The 21,832-nt window shown below is 40.3% G+C and overlaps 1 protein-coding gene across 1 annotated transcript in view; it reads right to left on the bottom strand.

Moving 5' to 3' along the window:
- The window catches only part of ITPRID1 (ITPR interacting domain containing 1), a 110,172-nt gene that overhangs the window by 57,346 nt on the left and 30,994 nt on the right, over positions 1-21,832 (bottom strand). Inside the window, 4 exon segments of the mRNA XM_038557250.1 lie at positions 3,094-3,668; positions 6,840-7,042; positions 9,634-9,720; positions 12,519-12,570. Of these exon segments, the coding sequence (XP_038413178.1) occupies positions 3,094-3,668; positions 6,840-7,042; positions 9,634-9,720; positions 12,519-12,570 (917 nt within the window).

Raw genomic sequence — 21,832 nt, 5'->3', positions numbered from 1 at the left:
ATTAAATTCTCTTAATATGTTTGGGAATTAAAAAAGAAAGGAACAGACTTAATTTTACTAAGAAAAATTAAACACCAAAATATGTTGATTTGTGCATTAAAAATATCTATGCACAATTTTCTTAGAATCCTAGTTTTGAAAAGTGAGCCAAATATTGCCAAATTCAGCTGTTGGTAGGACATTAGGGAAAGCATCATAGATTGATCTGGAGGCAAATTGTGGCCAATCACAGTTGAAATTCTGATTGCTGGATATTTAAGGACATTGGCTCATGTTTTAAATGCCATGAAAATCTGCCAATTTCACACATATTTTTCATTTCTTATAATTGGAATTTTAAATTTGCCATTAAAAAATGACTATTACATCTGGCATTAGCTCCTATTTGAGATGCAACCTACCCAAGCTCCATTTACTCATCCACTGGTATTGAATGAAACAAATATTTTTCTCCCAGTCTGTGATGAGGATGTAATATTTCAAGTATATGTTTTAGAAAAAACAAAATTCAAGTAGTGAGTTTCTTTTTATATTGTTTGGGGGGCTCTGTCTTAGTTATACAGAGAGACTCTCACACAAAATCTAGGCAAATATTTAAAAAACATCATAAACAAAGTTAACTATGTAGTTCAATAGAATATTCTGTTTCCCTGTGGATGCCATCCACAGACTAAACTAATAATATCAAATATTTTTAACGTTAATTTACTCATTCACAAATATTTGCTGAGTACCTACTATGTACTACTGCACATGAGTTTGTTTTATTTTGGTGTCTGAATTTCTTCCCACCCCCCACATATACTACTAGCTAGCTTTTCCTTGAATAATTGTCATTTAAGAATATTTGAAGGTGTACCATGCAAGAACTGGCACTCTTTTCTCAGTCCTTTTTATGCTGAATATGATATTAATCTATCCCTGTACTCTCACATATAGATGGCATCCAATGGACATTATTTTTCTCTAAGTCAGTCTAGCCTGACAGGAGACCGCAGTGTCTGTGGGGTGTGCCAACAGGCTGAAGATGGTGACATTTCTTGTTTGGACTGTAGGTGATAATAGCAGACTGGCAAATGGATTACAGATTTTCTTGATATTCTTTATAGCATTTTAAGTAGTAGTTTGGTAATTAAATAATCTTTGCAGGATTGAATTAAAACCAAATAATTTTTCTTAGTGCCACCTCAGCCTATCTTCAAATCAGGGCAGGAGACCAAAAGTCTGCTTTTTCTCCATTTGTAATTTTTATTCATTTGTAGGCTACTGGTTTACATTCAGATTAACATTTTAAGGTTCTTAAAATCATTTCTGACATAGGATATGTACACATACAAACATATATACTTAGATATTAGGATCATTGCCAGCTACATATTTTGAGGCAACAAAATAGATAGAAGACTATCTTTGTGGAATGGGGAGGGCTACCAATAGGCATATTCACCTAATTCCTCTTCTTTTTAGGCTATGGGTCAGCCTTCCTTTCTCTAAGTTCCTTGGTTCTCTTAGCCCCCTGGCTGGTTAAGGACTTAGCCTCAAGCTCCTCAGATATCCCAAATATGTCTAGAGTGACATAAAAGTTTACTAGTATAGCTGTCACTCTCCCAGCATGTTACAGGTTTCTGTGCCATCCCTGCCACTACACAGAGGTTCCATTGAGGGCAGAGTCTGTACTCCAGAGCCTATCAGGGTGTGTGGCCTGTGGAGGGCTCAAAGGAAAGGTGGTCCCACCTTGGGATTTGCATACAATCCTGCCCCACTCCTGGATAATTTACATGATAAAGGGGATTTTTTTCTTTTGTACTTCCTTCCTCATTGTATTAAAGAATAGACCAATCTGTGAAAATATGTATATATATTTTTCAAAAAGACTGAGGAATGCAGTGGGGGTGTCATCTAAATGAGAGTGAAAATTAGCACGAGTGAGTGAAGGTAAAGATGAAGGGGCAGATTGTGTGGTTGTTGCTTTGTTTGAATGGAACTCATTTGTTTACTGACATAGTAATAACAGAGTTTGGACAAAACTCGTTTATTTACTAACATTCCTTAGCCCTTCTCCCAGTCAGGAGAGAGAAATGTGCGGGGTTACAAGGCTCTGACCCTGGGTGGATGGGAAATGAATGGTGTGGAGAGGATAAAACAGGCAGTGTGAAGAGGTACAAGTGGGGAAAGGGTCTGTAAAAGTATAATCTTACCCCTATCACATGTTTCAGGCCCATGTTTAAAAAACGGAATGTATGGTGGTCAGGCTGCATAAGATGTGGTAAAAAGGATGGAGACAAGCAGCCCCTGATGAGTGGACTTGAGTCAACCCACAGGACCCAGGTCAAGGGGTGCTGCGCCATGGTGCAGTCTAGGAAGAACCAGAAGTGAGAACCACCCCTACACCTCAAATGCATTCCTACTTTCTCAGAGTCGACTCATGGCGGTGTAGAATGATGCTGACAATGCCATTGGCATGGACACCAGAAGAAGGTGGGACTAGTCTCTGAAAGGTGCACCTGCAGAGCAAAGAGGCTGACGCAGGGAGTTCTTGGTGCACAGAGTGGTGAATGTGTATGTCTGCAATGGAGGTCAAGTTATGTGAATATTGATAAATTGCAAAGCAAGCAAACAAATAAAATACTGGTCCTGTAAAATCAAAATGAAACCCAAATCCCTACTTCCTTGTCCAAGGTCCTGCATGGGGCATTACAGGAGAAATATTTCCAAAGCACATCTCCTTGGGGACAAAATCTGGCCATTGAGTTGCTGATAGACAAGTGGGGGAGATGTCATCAAAACACATGGACAGTCTCTGCCATACAAGCTCTCCCCACCAAGGCTGTGAGAACACAGAGTGGAAGTGGCGGGCAAGTTTCACTGAGTGGGAAGTAGCTGACCCTCCAAGATGGTGAAACAAGGAAAGTTAGAGTGGCTGAAAGCATGCTAGAATGACCTTAAGTGTCCTAGACTGGAAAGAGGAGTTTGGAACAATAAGAAATAATCTTTCACCCCTTGAGGGGTTAAGGTTAAGTGAAGGCAGAAGGCACAGATGCTTTGGGGAGGGTTGTTTCCCTTAGAAATTGAGCGTGTAGGTATAACACTGACCTCTTCCATTTCAAAGGAGTCCAGTGCTTTGCCTGCAAGACGAGACAAGCTCTTGAGCTTGGTAGTTTGAAGAGAGTTCACCTTTTGAGTTCTATCCTTGACTGACCCCTCCAACATACAGGAAGGAGGAGCCCTCTTGGCCAGTGTGGATGAGCGGGGCCATTGCTTGCTCAGAAGAGCTTGGGGAGAATGACAAGGTACCAAATCATCACAGGTTTGGAGAGAGGAGTGCTCTGCTGGAGGAGACAAAGGACTTTGGTCCTGGTCGTTTGTCACAACTGTTAACTCTGCTCCGAACTCTCCTGATTTTGCAGAGGTGATGGAACATTTGCCCCTCATCTTCAATGATTCAGACGCTTCTGGGCTGCAATCTCTCCTAATGCTCTGCTTTGAAGCTCTACTGAAAAGCTCACCCATTCTTCTTCGATGTTCTTTGGCTTCACTCACTGAGGTTCTTTGCACATTTTCCCCTCCATCTTTCTCTTCAGCTTTGTTCTGCAGGATGTTAACATTATTCATCAAGGATGAGAAGGCATTGGTTACATGGTCCAGGATCTCCAGTTGTTGGAAACGTCCTGAGTGATACAAGGAACACACAATTTTTAGACTGTGTCTCTCCCCTGAAACTGCATGAATGTAGTCAAAACTGAAGAGGTTGAAGACACATGTTTTTTTCAAGATGGGAAGGACTGCAAGCTCTTGAAACTCAAGTACATGCCAGTGGTCATCATGGAGGTGGTTCCCTGAGATAAGGAGTTGCCACTGTGTCATGGGAGCAGTGAACACCTTTTATATTTAGTTAAATATGCGTGACTATATACATTCATGTATGCCTTTAGTTTTTATGTGTGAATCCATAAAAATTATAGGTGAGATGAATTTTAATGTAATCTTGCATATTAAACTAAATGTTAAAGAGGTTGCCTAACTTTCATATGAGGTGAACTTGAGTGTACTTCCACAGCTTTAGGTAGTAGATATCCTAACCATCACCTCCATCATTTTCACCTATACTGTCACCTATCAGTGTGCAAAAATCATGGAATCTGAAGTCAGAAGGCCTAGATCCAGACCCTACATCAACCAATCACTGGAAGTATGATGTCAGAGTAAGCAAATTAATAGAAATATGGTCCTTAGGGCCTGTGCCAAGCACATAGTAAATGGTCAGTTTCCTCCTTTGAAGAATGAGGGTAATTATAATCCATTTTATGTATCACTCAATGAAAAGCACAATGCTGTACAAATATCAGCAATTAGAGTTATAAATGTGTAAGACTCAGGACGAGAATATATTGTTCTTAATCATCCAGAAGAAGACAGTCATTGATGTGAAAACCCATTTGCCTTTTCAAATGAACCAGCTCCTCAACTTGTAAGTCTTTCTGCATGGTTCATTTAGGCAACAGGCAAGTATTGACTTCATTAGCATATGGAAGGGACCTCGTGCAGCTAGAGCAATCCGGGGACACATTGCCACTTCAGAAAAAAATGGTGAAGAGTAGTTTTGGTATCTACAGATAATAAAACCAAAATGATGGAAACAAAACAAAACATTTTGCTTTTATTACACAGCCAAAAGGCAGTAATAAAGCATGCAGGGTTGCATGGCTCAGCAGTGGCCAAATGCCCCGTTGGTGAGTAAGGAGGCAGTCTTCTGTTCTTGTTTGCACCATTACAGCAATGCTACTGACTTTCCCATGAGCATATCCTGTGTCTATACCCGCTCCCTTCACCTGAAAGGGGAACATATTTACTACTGATCCTTCTACTTTAAAAAATGTGACAGGCTTTTCACAGAAGATTGTGATATTCTTTTAAGACAAAGAGGGACTCTTGGGTTCTGGATATTTTCAGAAACATTCTGATTACATTTCCCCCTAAATTTAGCTTTAGTTAAAACTGAATCTTTTTTTGTGACCCCAGTGGTATGACTGAATCATAATTGTACTTTTACGATTGTCTTACATCTATCCTAAAGCATATTTTTATACTTAAACTAAGATAAAATCTATCCATTTAGCTGGCTAAGTCAATTCAGAAAACAAGTCTTGTGGCATTAGATGAATGGAGGGTTTTTTTTTTTTTTATTTTTGTTTGTTTATTTTTGCCTGTGGAGAAATTAAACCATGAACCAATTGATTCTCTTCCCTTCAATTTTGAACCTTTTTTATTGACTTTGAATGAGACACATTTTTCCTTTCTGTGTGTAGAACAACTAACTAATTTTATTATTGCTTGTTTTACATTTGACCTTCTCAGTTTTCTTGAATCAAGAGTGTCCTGGTAAGTGTTGAGTGAAAGCATTTACAATGCATTATTAGCATAGTGTTAATCATGGAAATAAGAGTGGGGCACAATCACAGGACTGGGGGCCATTTCCCAGGTCTTCTCTAAGATGAAGACACACATCTCCCGTGTGTCAATTTCATCTACAAAATGTTTACTTCATAGCTCAGGTCAAACACTCCCCAGATAATGATAAGTGTTATTACTGTCTCCAAAGAAAGAATTGATCAAAGAACTCACAACTCCCTGTGGCTTGGAGGAGGAGACAACAAAGAATGATACTAATTTCTTCTAAGAAGTTAAGAAATATGGCATTGAAACACCTTCGGGGATACATATTCTTTTTAAAAATTGCATTGCTGAGATTTTCAGACCCATTTCTCCTACATGAAAATGGAGGAAACAAAGACTAAAATGAAACATGTAAGATATTTGTTTGAGAAAAACACTTTATCTCACTTGACTTTCATGAATTTATTTAAAGAATGTATTTCAGAAACAGAATTTTGGCATTTTCTCTAGTCCAGAATTCTGCAAACTCTATCCCATGGAGGAGATGTTCTTCAATGCCCCTCCAAGAGGGGTTTTGTACTTATATGAGTCTGAAAATGCTGTCCTGCATCCTCTCTAGGAGACCAAGGGTGCACTTAACATATTAAGCAAATTCTGAAGTAAATAAACCTGCTTAACTGCCAGACATATTTCCCCAAAATTATTTAAGCACATTACACACACTCCAAGAACATCCTAGTAATGTCCTAGAGAAAAGTATTCCATTGACCACCAGTTGGGGAAAAATAGCAGCATGTATGATAATTAAAAGGTTTAGACGTATTTAACCCACAAATCTGGATTAATACTTACCACTTACAGCCCATGGTGGAATAAGAAGTGTTCTAAACCTCATACATGAGGAAATTAAGGTTTTATCTTGTGACTCATGATAAGCTTTGTCAGATCCTGGTATCTCTGCCTCCTGGGTATGAGGTCATGATATACATTAATGCTGTTCCAGTATTGCATTTTCTTTTTTCTGGACAAATAGTAAAACTGCATATTCTCACCCCTTTGGAGTTAATCATGGCCATATGACTGATTTTGGACAAAGAAATCTGACAGTGAAATCAATGGGTAAATTCTGAGCAGAAAGAGTTAAGAGTCAAGTATGATTCTCCATTTGCACCTTTTCTGTCATTGCAACCAGTGACGTTCCAGATGATGGGGCTGAGTCCACAGAGGAGGACACATGGAGCAAGATCTCCCTTCCCCCAAACACTCACATGAACCTGCAGCAGACATGTAGAGCAATTAAGACGTAAACGTCTCTGTTGGAGGCCACTGCAATAGAGGAGTGATTGCTACTACATATATCTTCCAGACAGTCCCTCCTGATGCTGTGACTCATCCGGCCACTCACCCTCACTGCTGAGATTCAGAAGCCACGTAGCCCCACTTACCATACAAGTCAGGGTTCTCAATGTTCATTCGTTGCTTTTGAGCTTCAAGAAAAACCCGGATGTTGATTCCTCTGGCTGCTGAGCTACAACCCAGGAATCTGGCTGGGATCTGTGTGCAGATGTCTGGCTCATCCACACCAAACCCCAGATCCAAGAGAATCTCCACTGGATCTTTTTCCCAAAATTCCAGCCATTCAGGAATGCTGTGGTAAAAATATGAATATTATCCAGTAACAGTTCACTTAACAAAGCCTGTATTTTTTCTTGTCACCATCCCCCCACACCCTCCCATCTTCCAGAAATTGTGTGAAAGAAGAATCTAAATAGACAAATAGATGGCTCATCCAGGAAAGCTTATACATACTTACCTAAAGGACAGTCCATCACCCCCACTCAGGGACTGCTTGTCTGTAATTTAGTGTAAGACCAATGAGTTTACTTATCTGACTTTTCATTTCATAATAGGCAAATGTTAAGTTAGGGCAGGGAGATTGAGGGTCAGAAGCCAGAGGTAATACACTGGTAACCACAAAGAAATGGTAGTTCTTGGCACAATGAAACAGAAGGAAAAGAAAAAAAAAAACCTGTAAACAGTACAACTCAAAAAAAGAATGTTTTTAAAGAGAATCAGTCTGGAGGCCTTATCAGCTACACAGGTCTGTAGAGAAATCACTACATGCAGAATCTAAGGACTGATACTTACAAATAATGAGTCTCAGTCCCTGAGTAAGATTAAAATATGTTCTGTAGGGATCCCTGGGTGGCTCAGGGGTTTGGCGCCTGCCTTTGGCCCAGGATGCGATCCTGGAGTCCCGGGATCGAGTCCCGCTTCGGGCTCCCGGCATGGAGCCTGCTTCTCCCTCCTCCTGTGTCTCTGCCTCTCTCTCTCTCTGTCTATCATAAATAAATAAATAAATCTTTAAAAAAAATAAATAAAATATGTTCTGTATTTTTTTTGTTTGTTTGTTTTTGTTTTTTGTTTTTGGACATTGATGAGAAATAAAAGTGCTTTCTTCAAATTGTGTTACTCAGCTTTGGGACTTAAAACAATAAACATTTGTTATCTGGAAATTATATTTATGTATACCAACTACTTCCCAATTCCTGTCCTTCTCCTTGGTGACTGTGCTAGTAACCTTTTAAAACCCACAGACAAGGCAGCCCGGGTGGCTCAGTGGTTTAGTGCCGCCTTCAGCCCAGGGCCTGATCCTGGAGACCCAGGATAAAGTCCCACGTCGGGCTCCCTGCATGGAGCCTGCTTCTCCCTCTGCCTCTCTCTTTCTCTCTGTGTCTCTTATGAATAAATAAATAAAATCTTTTTAAAAACGTTTAAAAAAAAAACCTCATGGACAGTATGGGAAGCAGAACTTTTGGTAAGGTTTTCCTAGGTCTGCTCAGCTCTTTCGCGGCAGGTTTCTGTTTGCCTCTACATGCAACACTAAGGAGCTTATTTGAGATAGTTTGGATGATTTACTTTCATGACTTCATCATTTAAATTGGATTAATTACAATTCATTTATTTAGCCATTCACACATTTAACAACAGCCACCTGTAGTCTCACTGGGCCGACCCACTTACCACACATTACCCAATATCACGTTCACACTTTTTTATGTGACATAGAGATCTGGTGCTTGGCTTCCTGATTTGAACAAGGAAGAAAAGATAAGCCAAAAACTCTTACTTTGGGGCTTAAGTGGCTTAGCTTGGGTATCCTAATCATTGGAAACAAAGAGAGAACAGGGGTATCAATTACTTGATATCTTAAGATAAGAAAGTTTCAAGGGAGAAAACAATTCTTGTAAGAAAGCTAAATTGTGTATGAAAGATTTAATCTGTGGTCATATTGACCTCACTGTACAAATTTTTATCCTGTCCATTTACACAAATATTTATTGAACATCTATCATATTCTAGGCTTTCTGCTAAGCACCCATGGCACAAAAAGGAACAGGAACATAGTTCTCTGCCTTCCAAAGGCTCACAACCTCATATCCAAGAATGTATTTATTGATTTATTTGTCACTAAACATTATTTTTAATATCATTAACTCTTCTTATTTATATTTAATTATGCAAGAAATACATAAAATATATTCATCTTGTTAAAAACATTTTTAAAGGTTCTATTTATTTATTTGAGAGAGAGAGAATATGAGCAGAGGGAGGAGCAGAGGAGGGGGGAAGCAGACTCCCTACTGAGCAGGGAACCCATCTCAGGGCTTGACCCCAGGACCCTAGGATCACGACTGGAGCTGAAGGCAGATGCTCAACTGACTGAGTCATGCAGGCACTCCTAAAAAATATTACACATAAAGCTTTCATTCCTCTTAGCCATTACCCCCCACCAATCCTGACTCCCTTCCTACTAAATTTATATGGATCCTTCTGGATATTTTTCTATGTTACATATATGTTTTTTTGGTTCTCACTTGTCCACCCTATAAATAGCAGCATACTCTATGTTTCTTTCTTTTTTCTCCGGAAAAATATGAGTTGAAGTTCATTCTAAATATATATAGTTCTCTGCCTTTTCCTTTTATCACTGTTTAGAATTCCATAAAATAGGGTTGGTTGGCCAATAGTTTGGCCATTTCCCCATTGATGGATATTTAGTTCAATTCCACTGACTCTTTTACATTGTTCTTGCAAGTTGGAGTTATGAAATCCTTTATTCATTTTCTCATCCATTCATTCAACAAGTTATTTCCAAAGTGCCTATTTAAAATTTCACAATATCCATTGTTACACAGAATGATTTCTCTGGATCAAGAGTGCCTGGAAATCACATACCTTTGTGGTATACTTGCAGCAGAGTGGCAAGAGTTGAAACTGGTCCCTCTGGACAGGGTGGGAGTTTCTGAAAACGGATGCAGAGATCTACAGTCGGGGGAAAATACCAATGATGAGATGTGTTGACTCAGTCCCCTGGGAAATCATTGTGAATCTTCCCCTTCCTGAGCAAATATTTGCATTTCCTCCTCCTTTCTAATAATCCCATAATGGCCACACCTTTGAAGAAGAGGGAACATGCAATGAAGAAGGTGCTCCTCTTTTCAAGAGCATTGTGTTACAGAAGGTGTGAGAATTTAAGTGTTAGGTGCCCGCTAGTGCTCATTATAAAGGTGACAGTATGTCTCACTTTTGACAGATGGCAAATCATTGGGGAACCTTTCAAGAACACAGCTCTGGTAGGCACCAACTTTCCGAAGAAGTTAAAACTATGTGATGAAAGAGGTACAGTGAGCAGTCACTGGAATAACTGTATTAATTCCCATAATGGTGATGGATTCCACATCACATGGTTAACAAACTCTAAATGCTTTCTCCAGGGCTCCTGTAGCCATCCATACACAATAGTAACCAACTCCTCTACTACACACCAAAAAAAACGGTGCCACACTATCCAAATAGGCCTGCATTGCAAGGCACTGGAAAGCACTTCTAAACAGAATGAAACCTGGTTGTAATATAGTTCAGCTTTATATAGCTTGGATGTCCCACAGATACAGCTAGCCTCATCAGTTATAACAGCCAGGTGGCACAAAATTGGAATTAATCAAAGAATACAGTGTAGATATCAAGTGTCCCTAAGAGACCAAGTTATCTTGAATTTGCCTTAGTCCTTGTTCACATTTAGTCAGAATAGCTGGTCCTTGCCTCTTTGTTCAATTGTTTTTCTGCATTAAGGCAGAGAAAGTTGTGTTGCTGAATAATAAAGACTCTGGTTTTAACAGATGGTTGAGTTTGCTGGGAGCCCTGGAGAGACACAGAAGATATCTTTTTATTTATTGCCTCCCCTCAGTTTGTATTAAGCCTGCCATATTTCTGTTTCATTCCGGGTTTGAGGATCACACCTTACTTTGTAATGTTCAGTAGAGCCACCCAGAAACTGCCCTGGCCTTGGACCCGGAGAATCCATGTATTGTCAGAGTTCTAATCAAGCCATGAGAGCAGGGGTGAGTCACTGACCTTGGCTTTCACTTTTCTCTTCAACAAAATGAGAACGTTGCCTGAGAGATTTCTGGGGTCCTTTTATAGCTCCCTGATTCTGTGAGGAGCAAAAATAGCTAATCTGCTAAGAGGGAAAAACCATGACAAAGTAGTTTTTTACTTGTGAATGGTAGGAGTCAGAGTGTTACAGTATTGAATATTTGGTTTTCAACTAGTTGAGATTATCTCAAAAGTGCAAGGGTGGCTGAGGCATGGAAGCAGAATTCCCAACCTTAGAAAGCTCAATCTATGCCAATGGTTTTGAAACCAGAGTGTCTCTCAGAATCATCTGAAAGGCTTGCAGAAACACAGATTTCCTGACTCAGAATGTTTGGATTAAAATTCACAATGCTATTAAGTTCTGAGGTGATGCCGCTGCCACTGTTGGACACTATTTTGAGACCTAGTATATCCTCATATTAAGAGACTCTCACTGCATTCAACCTGTAACATTGGAAATCTTATATACAGTTGACCCTCAAACAACAAGGAGGCTAGGACCCCTGACATAGTCAAAATCTACACATAAGTTTTGACTCCCCTAATTCTTAACTACTAATAACCCAACCTACTGTTGGCAGAAAGCCTTATTGATAATAGTCAACTAGCATATATTTTGTATGTTATATATAATATGTTGTGTTCTTACAATAAAGTAAGCTAGAGAAAAGAAAATGTCATCAAGAAAACCAAAAGAGAAAACATATTTATAGTACTGTATTGTACTTAAAAGAAAAAAAAATCTGAATAATGAAATAAGTAAGTTGGGGAAGGACAGATACCATGTGATTTCACTCATGTGTGGAATTTAAGAAACAAAACAAAAGAACAAAGAAAAAAAGAGATAAACATAAACCTCAGACTCTTAAATACAGAGAACAAACTGGTGGTTGCCAAAGGGGAAGTGGGTGGGGGGATGGGTGAAATAGAATTAAAAGTACACTTGTCTTTTTCCTTTTTTTTAAGATTTTATTTATTTATTCATGAGAGACAGAGAGAGAGAGAGAGAGAGAGAGAGAGGCAGAGACACTGGCAGAGGGAGAGCAGGCTCTATGCAGGGAGCTCAATGCGGGACTCGATCCGGGGTCCCTAGGATCACACCCTGCGCTGAAGGTGGCGCTAAACCACTGGGCCACCGAGGCTGCCCTACAAGTACACTTATCTTGATGAACACTGAGAAATGTATAGAATTGTTCAATCGTTATATTGTACACCTGAAACCAACACTGTATGGTAATTACTCTTGAATTTAAAAAACACTGGCATTTAGGTGGACCTGCACAGTTCAAAGCCATGTTGTTCAAAGGTCAACTGTATTATTGCCCAGCAAATAGCATGGCGGTGGATAATATTGACAATATGAGAATATGCATGCAACTATTTTACGGACAGGGCCTCTGAACAGTTATATTATAGCCAAATGCCTTTTATGCATATGTTTTCATTAAATTCCTCCTCCCCCCCCCCATGCCAGCTTGTGTGGATTTAATTGTTCCTCCTTTATGACAGTGAAAGAACCTCTATTTCTCTCAAGGCTAGTGAAAGCATTCTAGGTGATGTGGCTAAACCAGCGACAAGAGCGTAAGATCCATGGCATTATTAAGAAGTGTCCTCATTTCCATTTCATTTATGAAAGATGTGGCTGTGAAAGACTGGAGTGGAGCGATGGGGGCCCTGCCACCTACCTCAGGTAGTCCTTCACAGTTATGTGTACCATTCCTTGTTCATGCAAAGAAACTGCAACAAAGAAAAGAAGAGATGAGCTTGATTTCCTTTTTAGCACATAGAAGATTTTCTGTTCCTCAAGTGTAGGAAGATGGGATTGATTTCCATATCCTAGATTGTATCAACACGAGGTACAAGGCATCTCTGTAGTGGAACAATACGGAATGTAATTAATGGCTAAATTGTGTGACAACCACCTTGAAGAAATGTACTTGCTCAGTCAAGAGGGAAGTCAGTGGTAAATGAAGTAGACAGCAAAGGTTTCGTGGAGAAACTGGTACTTGGCTTGGATTTTTAAAATGGGTAGGGTTTGATGGAGAGAAAAGAGGTGTGGCCATGCATGAAGAGTGTCCATAGCAAGTGCAAAGCACAGTGATAGGGCTAGTCCGATGAGATCGTAGGGCATTTGGAATACTCACTCGTGGTCCACAAGGTTGAGGAGCATGGGTGAGGACAGGCAAAAGAATACATGAAGGATCCAGCATTTGTTGAGCATCTGCCATGCATTTGTATCTCCTAATCCTCTCAACAGTCTTAAATTTAGGACCTATCCTGATTTTTCAGATAGGTAGTCAAATAAAAAGCCCATGATCACACAGTCAAAAGTAGGGGATCCAGGAATTTATCATTACCTTGATTATTGATTACAGCAATAACAGTTATTATTTACTTAGCACTAACTTTGTAGGAGACAACGTGCTAAGCATGTTGCAGGTACCACCCCTTTTATTTCATACAGCAAATCTATTGAAATGGGTATTACAAATCCCCCCTTAAGAGACAGAACATGAGAAACTCCTAACTCTGGGAAACGAACTAGGGGTGGTAGAAAGGGAGGTGGGCAGGGGGTGGGGGTGACTGGGTGACGGGCACTGAGGGGAGCACTTGATGGGATGAGCACTGGGTGTTATTCTATATGTCGGCAAATTGAACACCAATAAAAAATTTATAAAAATAAATAAATTAATTAATTTAAAAAAATCCCCCCTTAACAGAGAGGCAACTGAGGCTCAGAGAGATTGAATGTATTTCCCATAGCCAGCAGGATACCACAGCTTATTTTTATCTGTGGCTGTTGTTTCTTCTCAAAACACTACACTCTCAACAGAAATGTCCTGTCGCTTATTTGAAAACCAGAAAGAGGAGTTTGTATGTATGTGTCGGGACACGGTTTCTGAGCAAACAAATAAATGTGAGAGAGATGACGCTGAAGGTCCATTTGCCTGGTTAGTGGTGCTGAAGACAGAAGAGGAGAGCTAAGTCCTGGGAGGCTCCTGAATGAGCCGTGGCAGCCTTCAGGATCTGCGTCATGATGTAACGCTGTGGCAGACGTCTGCAGAGGGAGACATTCAGAACATGGGCCAGTTCCTCCGAAAGTTCACCAGCCTTCTCATTTCCTCTCACGGTGGCTTTCCTGGGTGCAAATGTGCGACATGTATAAAACTGGAAATGTTGCCACCCAGCACTCCCATGAGAAAGTCAAGTCTTTCACCCTGAGAAATATATGCAGGTGGGGAGAAATTTTGGAAAAACAAACCTAAGTGATTGGAACATATGAAAAAAAAAAAAAGGTTGAAAATAATAAAGGGCTCTTCAGTCTGGAGCCGGGGTTCTCGTCTGGGTAGGAGACAAGGAACAGATCTCTAGGTATCTGTGAACTTGCCTCTGAGTGCCAAATCTTAGAGGTGGAGATAGGAACACCTGTAGTTTTCAGCTGTTTTTTTCAAAGGCTCGGTGACCCTGCTGAACACTGGTCTAGAAAGATAAAGACTTGAGGCATATCACTGAGGTGTGAGCAGACGGTGAGTTCTTAACTAAGCCCAGAATACACAGCTACAATTTTAAAAGGTAGCGAGAGCATGGTTGTGATGCCTAGTCTAGCCTAGAAAACAAATGGAACCCTGTCACACAAGTCATATGGAGTGAAAAATATAAATCTATGATGTGCCTTTCCAGCATTTGGACCAAGCCATTGAGAGTCTCACAAGACATTACAAAACTATTATTCCTTGCCTGTTGGAGGAATTTTTTTTTCCAGTCTAGTTCGGTTGTTGTTATTTTTTTTTTCCACTTTGCTCATTTGCAAGATAAACTTCCTGGGCTTGTCAGGGTTAGGCTCTCGTTCCCTCTGTCGGTTTTCAATAATGAACCTGAACCGAGAGGCACAAGCTGGTGGCCCAGTTCTCGCCAGCACTGGGATTCCTAGAATCTCCTTAAAACTCCGAAGATGCAGCAGCATCGGCCCAGATCTCTTCAGGGAGCAATCTTTTGGAGCCAACGTGTGCAGCCGTTCTCCGCAGTCTCTATCCTGTTTGCTTGGTTCATTAGCAGTCACCTGCCTGGCTGCTGGGAGCATCTGAGTCCGCCCCCTCTGACCACCACCAGAATTTGACACGTAGGGAATGTCATAATGGGACCACCAGTCTGCTCCCATGACCTTGCATTTCCTCGAGAGGGCATGCTCGAGGCTGCCCCAGGCGGAAGGTGGGATGCCTGTATCCACCCACAGAGCCCTGTGTGCCAGGGTCTCCTTACGTCCTTCTTCCTTCTCTAGTTGCTTGGTCTTGATATCTTCCCCAATTTTTCTTTCCTTCTAAGATCCCCTTCTAAGGTTTTTTAACACCAGATTTTACTCTTTCAAAGCCATGGTGGATTGAGGAAGAAAAGAAAAATAAGGTCCTACTATCCCTAAGTCTCATAAAGGTTGATTTGGAAGCGAATTAAAGCAAGAAAAAAAAGTTCTCTGCTCCACTCAATACATCCCATTGCATGGGTTAAAATGCCAGTTCTGATTCCCTTTTAGATACTGGAGTCTCCAGCCACCCTCCCTACTGTTGGGTGGACTTTTGCCATCTGAAGCAGCAGACACCGCACTTAACCCTGCAAAATGGATTACTGGAGAAGATGTAGTGAGATATGCAGAAGGCACTAATTAGCACCTTTATTGGCTTAGAAAGCATTTTTTATTTTGGTTTTCCTAAGCATTTCTGACTGATTCATGGAAGACATTTGGTTCTTTGGAATATCGTCCAATAGACTAATCAAATTACATGTTCACAGGGCTCTAAAATAATAGCATTCTGCAGCTTTCTGTAGATTTAACTCCTGCACGGCCGAGACACTGAGCAGAGGCAGTCGACAGGGCTTGTCTCCGTTTGTAAATGATCACAGTCCATATTTTTACAAAAGAAAAGATTCCTTTTTCTCTCTGACACTCATGCTCAAAACCTTAAAGCCAATTGTAACGCTTTGTTCTTCTTCGCTCGAATATCTGCTTATTTTCTGGATGCAGCTGACAGGATCCTCTCCATTCCAGTGCCGACACGCAGCCCAAGCCCTTGTGACCTCCAGCCCGCCTGTGATCGCAACAGTGTCTTCCCAAGGTGTGCACCTTCTTCCTATTTCCAGGATAAACATTGGAATCTGTCATTTCTCCTCTCAGAAACCATTCATAACTCACTCTAATAGAGATGGCAAGTGTGTAACACGCTTGGTTCAATTCCCCAGCGCTGCGCCTATGGCAACTATCACTAATTATTCATGGCCTTCTGTTCAGGTGAACAAAGATGTGGTCTCAAAATCCTCCTCAACACAGACCCCAGTTACAGTGATTTCTCCTTTGACCTGAACCTGAGATGATCTCAATACATCAAGTGTGATTTCCTCTTTCTGGATTTTAAGGCATTTATAAGCTGACAAACCCCTATTTATCAGAAAAATTTCCAGTTTTGTTCCCCAGAATGAAACCATTTCTTTAGTCTGACCGCCTTCTATATGCTTTCCTGCACACATTTGGTTTTCTTTTCATTCTGTGCCTTTGTTCAAGTTCCTTGAACCCAGTGACACTGTCTTCCTTTGCCTCTTTGTTTTTATCAAAACCACATCGCTCTTTGACTAGCCCAAGTCACTCTTCTTTGAAGATTTCCCAATCTGACTTACATCAGCTTCATTTTGGACCAATTTTACTGAGATCTTTTGTTGACTAGCTTTGGGGAAATCAGATGTGTTAGAGATAATTCCTACCTCAGTGGGATTCACAATTTTGTTAGTGAAGCCGCTCATATCCCTAATAATTTGAGGCATCACAGACCAGGTGCCATATGGGTAGAACCCATACTGCATGTGACTGGTGTTCAGAAGAAAAACTGAGTCTCTTAGCGCAGATGTCAGGAAGGGCTTATAGAGAATATGGGACCTGGGTCAGGGCTCAAAAGAAGGAGAAGAGGAGAATAGAACAGGAAAGACTCTAAGACAGGAGGCATTAGATGAAGAAAGATAAAGAATTAGGATGGCAATGAAAGGGGACAAGACAAGAGGGTCTTGTGAAAAATTAGCACAGATTGCATTCACATTTCAACGGTCCTGGGGAGCCAGAATGACATATGTAAGAGCAGAGCCTTATATTCTACATCTTTGTATTCTCCACCGGCACAATCCATCCTTCCTTCCTTCCTTCCTTCCTTCCTTCCTTCCTTCCTTCCTTCCTTCCTTCCTTCCTTCCTTCTCTCTCTCTCTTCGAGAGAGTGTGAGGACATAGGGAGAGAGAATCCCAAACAGGCTGCACATTCAGCACAGAGCCCAACACTGGGCTTGATCTCACGACCCTGAGATCATGACCTTAGCTGAAATCAAGGTTGGATGCTCAACCGACTGAGCCACTCAGGTGCCCCTCCACTAACACAGTTCTTTGCTCTGAATGCTTTTGTTTGCTAAGCATTAAGGGAGCATCTATTATGTTTAATTGGATTTACATTGACCTCATCTTATAGACCACAGATTTTAGAATTTGATTTTTTTTTAAGTTCTTATTTAACAAATTCCTTTTGGAAAGATGTTAAGTTTATTCTTCAAGGATCCTTCTGGGGATTGGAGAAGAAATATCTAAATATTAAAAGGGAAAATGAATTAACCACCCATCAAGTAATCAATGGCTCCAAGCAGATCTTTGACAAAAACTATATATATATATATATATATATATATATATATATATATATATTTTTTTTTATTTTTTTTTTTTTTTTTTTGCTGTGGACATTGGACATTCCCTCAAAGTTATGCTTGGCTGTGTTATTAAACAAGTGCACATTTCATAAAGTTCCCCAGTGACACATGCATTTGTGTAGGTGACTGTTCCTGCAAGGTAACTCCAATGCACTCTCAGGGCAATGATGCCAAAGTCTAATTTGTTCCTCAGTGGTGGGAGTGGGCTTGCTGAAAACCAGCTCCTCACCTCAGGCTTTCATCTACACAGTTTTATTATGGAATCTGGGATTAAGAAGAGTCAGCAGCCTGAAAAGACACACTTTCACATCCATCACCATGTACCCTTTAGCAGCCCAACTGACCTCAAAGAGGTTCTAACTGTCCTATTGTGTTTATGGCAATAGGAAATTCCACTGATCCTCACTGAGCACAAACCAAGCATCAAACTTGTGTTTGCTCACGCTGTTGGTGACAACCACAAGGAGTTGATCTGTACCAGTGATAGTTCTCAGAAAGGAGAAAGACAAATTGAAGGATGCCCATAAGGGTCTTCCCTGTAAGTCATCCATGTGCTCTGAGTTATCCATGTGCACAGACAATGTTCTGGAGATACTTAAGAAGACTGCCAGACCACTCAGCTAAGATGTCCTAATGTTTTGGGCAGATGGTGAGAGACTATCCTTTGTGAAATACCTGAGTAAGACCTGGGATGCAAGCAGCCAGCCAATCTAGTGGCTTTCCAGAGGAATTATTTGATGCATCTTTTTTTTATTTTAACATCTAGCCGTGGTCATTTAACCTTTCCATTGACATTATTCAATTGACATAAGAAATTAGTTCTACTGTAAAAAATTTAAATTCTGGAGGACTATGTTGTGGTTCTGAAGGCTGGTGCACAAGAGCCAGAAGACCTGGAGAGAGAAGTAAATGCCAGTGAACTCAGCCACGATGCTCACATTTTGACTCTTCTTGCAGGGAGATTGATGTAGGGCTTGCTTTCCCCCTGGGTGCTTCCATGCATAACACATATAGTAAATTATACTAGGCTTCTGGAGAGGCAACGTGGCTACCAAGTCAGACAGATCAAAATTCAAATCTTGACTCCCTTACCTACTTTAGGCAAGTTACTTAACCTTTCTGAGTCTCATTCTCCTCCTTGCAAAAGTTATTAATGATAATATTTACCTTAGAAAATGGTTAGGGTAAATAAGATAGCATATGTAATGTACCTAGACTGTGTGCCCTTAATATATAATATAATCATTTGGGCAGCCCAGGTGGCTCAGCGGTTTAGTGCCGCCTTCAGCTCAGGGCCTGATCCTGGAGACCTGGGATCGAGTCCCACATCGAGCTCCCTGCATGGAGCCTGCTTCTCTCTCTGCCTGTCTCTGTCTCTGTCTCTGTCTCTGTCTCTCTCTTTGTCTCTCATGAATAAATAAATAAAATCTTAAAAAAATATATATATATAATCATTTATCTCCCCTCCCAGTTCTACTGATGAAGAAGCTGAAGTGCCATGGGTTAAGGGCTTTATCTAGTGTAATAGTACTGGCAATTGGAAAATGAGCCAGCTAGACTCCAGTTTAATAAAAATGAGACTTTAGGGAGTCACATAGCCCCATGAAAGCCAAAGAGTCACCATAAAAGGCCAATGCCCTACTTTAGCCATCTCTAAATTCAGAAGGAATTCAGCAATAAGACCACTGAAGCCATATGCAACCTCCCTCCCATTTTATTTGGGGCCCAGTCCAAGACCTAGAGGTCCCCTAGAATGCTTTCTATGGGAGGCAGTGTGTCACCTATCAGATGAGCAGGTACTTGCAGGCCTCAGGAGTGATCAATGAGGGAAACCAACCTTAGAATAAATTCTACTTGTAGTAGGTTGAATCTAATTTCTGTATCTGAAGTCTCATTTTAAAATGTGTCCCTTATTTGGAAATAGGGTTTTTGTAGATATAATTAGTAAAGGTGAGGTCATACTGGATTAGGGTGGGTCTTAAATCCAATGACTGGTGTCCTTAAAAAAAGAGAAAAGCTTTCCCTGCACAGGAAGAAGTGGCCGTGTGGAGTAGAGACAGAGAACGGAAGGCTGTCACTATAAGCCAAGGAATGCCAAGGATTCCTGGGGGCCTCTTGCAGGAAGGAAGAGGCAAGAGAGGATTCTTCTCTAGATCCTTCAGAGACAGAATGACCTGGTCTACACACCTTGATTTCAGTTTTCCAACCTCCAGAATCTTGAGAGAGTAGATTTCTGTTTAAAGCCACTAAGTTTGGGGTAATTTGTTAGAGCTGCCCTAGGAACGAAGGTACCACTCTGCATCATACTAGGATTGCATGAGTTTTTATGGGATTTTCCTTCCAGTAGTGATTATTCTTCTCTCTCCTCTTTGGTTTCTTTTCATCTCGCCGGTTTTTCTCTTTGCCACTCTTACCACGAATTTTAGGTACCAGATTTTGGCACTGTCCTAGCTTCTACATTTTACAGTATGACTAGACTTCTCTAAACTCCACATTTATTGGTCTCAGCATGGCTAGGACCAGCACACAGAAGGCTAGGACCAGCACACAGAAGGCTTGATTGAATGCTGGGCTTCAAGTTCCTCTGCCCCCTCCTAACCAGCTTCTGCTCCCAAACCGTAACCCCTGATTACTCCGTGGCCCAGAATCTTCACTGCAAAGCTTGGATGAACACCGGCCTTCCTTCCACACAGGTTACTGAGTTTAAAATACAACAGATCATAAAGAGCCTTGTAAAATGAAGGCTCAATTAAACTTGTAAGAGGCTATTCCATTATTATTAAAAAACCTTGCTGAAAAGATAAAGCACCTGGCAAATGGGAATTGTGTGTTTCTGATGTGTTATCCCTTCTTTCTTCCACCTTTGCACCTCCTGTCTGTGCCTTTACACTCCATTGACTTGATTCAGAGGTGGAAGGGCCATGGTTGTCTTTAATTTCTGAGAAGTGAAGCTTTTAATAATATAGTTACTGACAACCCCAGGCCTCCCACCATGACCCGGGCAAGAGGAAACATCAGGGATTTCTGACATCTCATGCTGGCAGTATTTCTTAGGTTTTCTTTCTTCTCTTCTTTCTTTCTTTCTTTCTTTCTTTCTTTCTTTCTTTCTTTCTTTCTTCTTTCTTTCTTTCTTTCTTTCTCTCTTTAAGATTTTATTTTTAAGTAATCTCTACACTCAATGTGGGGCTAGAACTCATAATTCCAAGATCAAGAGTCACATGCTCTACCAATTGAGTCAGCTGGGCACCCCAAGTTCTTGTCTTTTCTTGATTCTGCACTATTATAGAGATCGTTAAATTCAGTTTACTGGCAAACATCTTCAGAGATTTGGGGAATAATGTGACTTTTATATTAAAAAAATAAAGAAGTTTCGATAAGGAGGAAATTTCAATGATATACCTAGTTTTTTGTTTTTGTTTTTAGTAAAAAAGCCTCATGTTTAAACTGATTTGTAGCCAATGGTCAATCTTAATTTAAGATGTCAGAGGAGGAAGTGAAATAATTAGAATCAGCCAAGTAAGTAACCATTAAACTAATAGTTTTCCCCTCTAATCATTAAACTCCTAATTTATGTCATTTTTTTACATACATTATTTATGACATTTCATCAGTTTTAAAACACGCCTTTTTTTCAATTTTAACATCTATGAAATCAGGAAGTGTCTTGTAATCAGGGTTGCCTTTCATTTATAATTGCCAGGCTTCTTGTTTTATTTTCCTGAGTAGTACTTAAAATGTGAATGTATGTATGTATGTATGTATGTATTTATTTATTTATTTATATTTATTTCTTAAGTAATCTCTACACCCAAGGAGGGGCTTTAACTCATGACCCCGAGATGAAGAATCGCATGTTCCACCAATTGAGCTGGTTATGCGGGGGGCCTGTAAGTGCATTTTATGATTGTATTTCTATGAAATACAGTATTTCATTTAAAGAAGGTGGAAACTGTGAGATTTGCAATTAATTTACTTTTATAATGTTCTTATCAAATCTCAGTGTAACAAGTGTGATACATTTCCTGCGTCAGAAATACATACTTATATTGTTTGCCACAGAATTCAGTCATCTGTTCTTTTTGAGAACAAATGCACCATTAGAAAGAGAGGATACAATTTTGAGACTGAAGAATAGAAAGAAACTAGATTTAGACATAAAAGTATAATACAGCGTGAGGAAAAGTTAAACAATTGCATTTCCATAATTATATCCTTGCAAAATGTCTTCATAGAACCCGGTAAGTTTTCTGGTAAAGTCTGAACTAATGAT

The sequence above is a fragment of the Canis lupus genome, chromosome 14, assembly GCF_011100685.1.
Source record: "Canis lupus familiaris isolate Mischka breed German Shepherd chromosome 14, alternate assembly UU_Cfam_GSD_1.0, whole genome shotgun sequence".
In the NCBI taxonomy this organism is placed as follows: Eukaryota; Metazoa; Chordata; class Mammalia; order Carnivora; family Canidae; genus Canis; species Canis lupus.
This window is presented reverse-complemented; position numbering and strand designations above follow the sequence as displayed.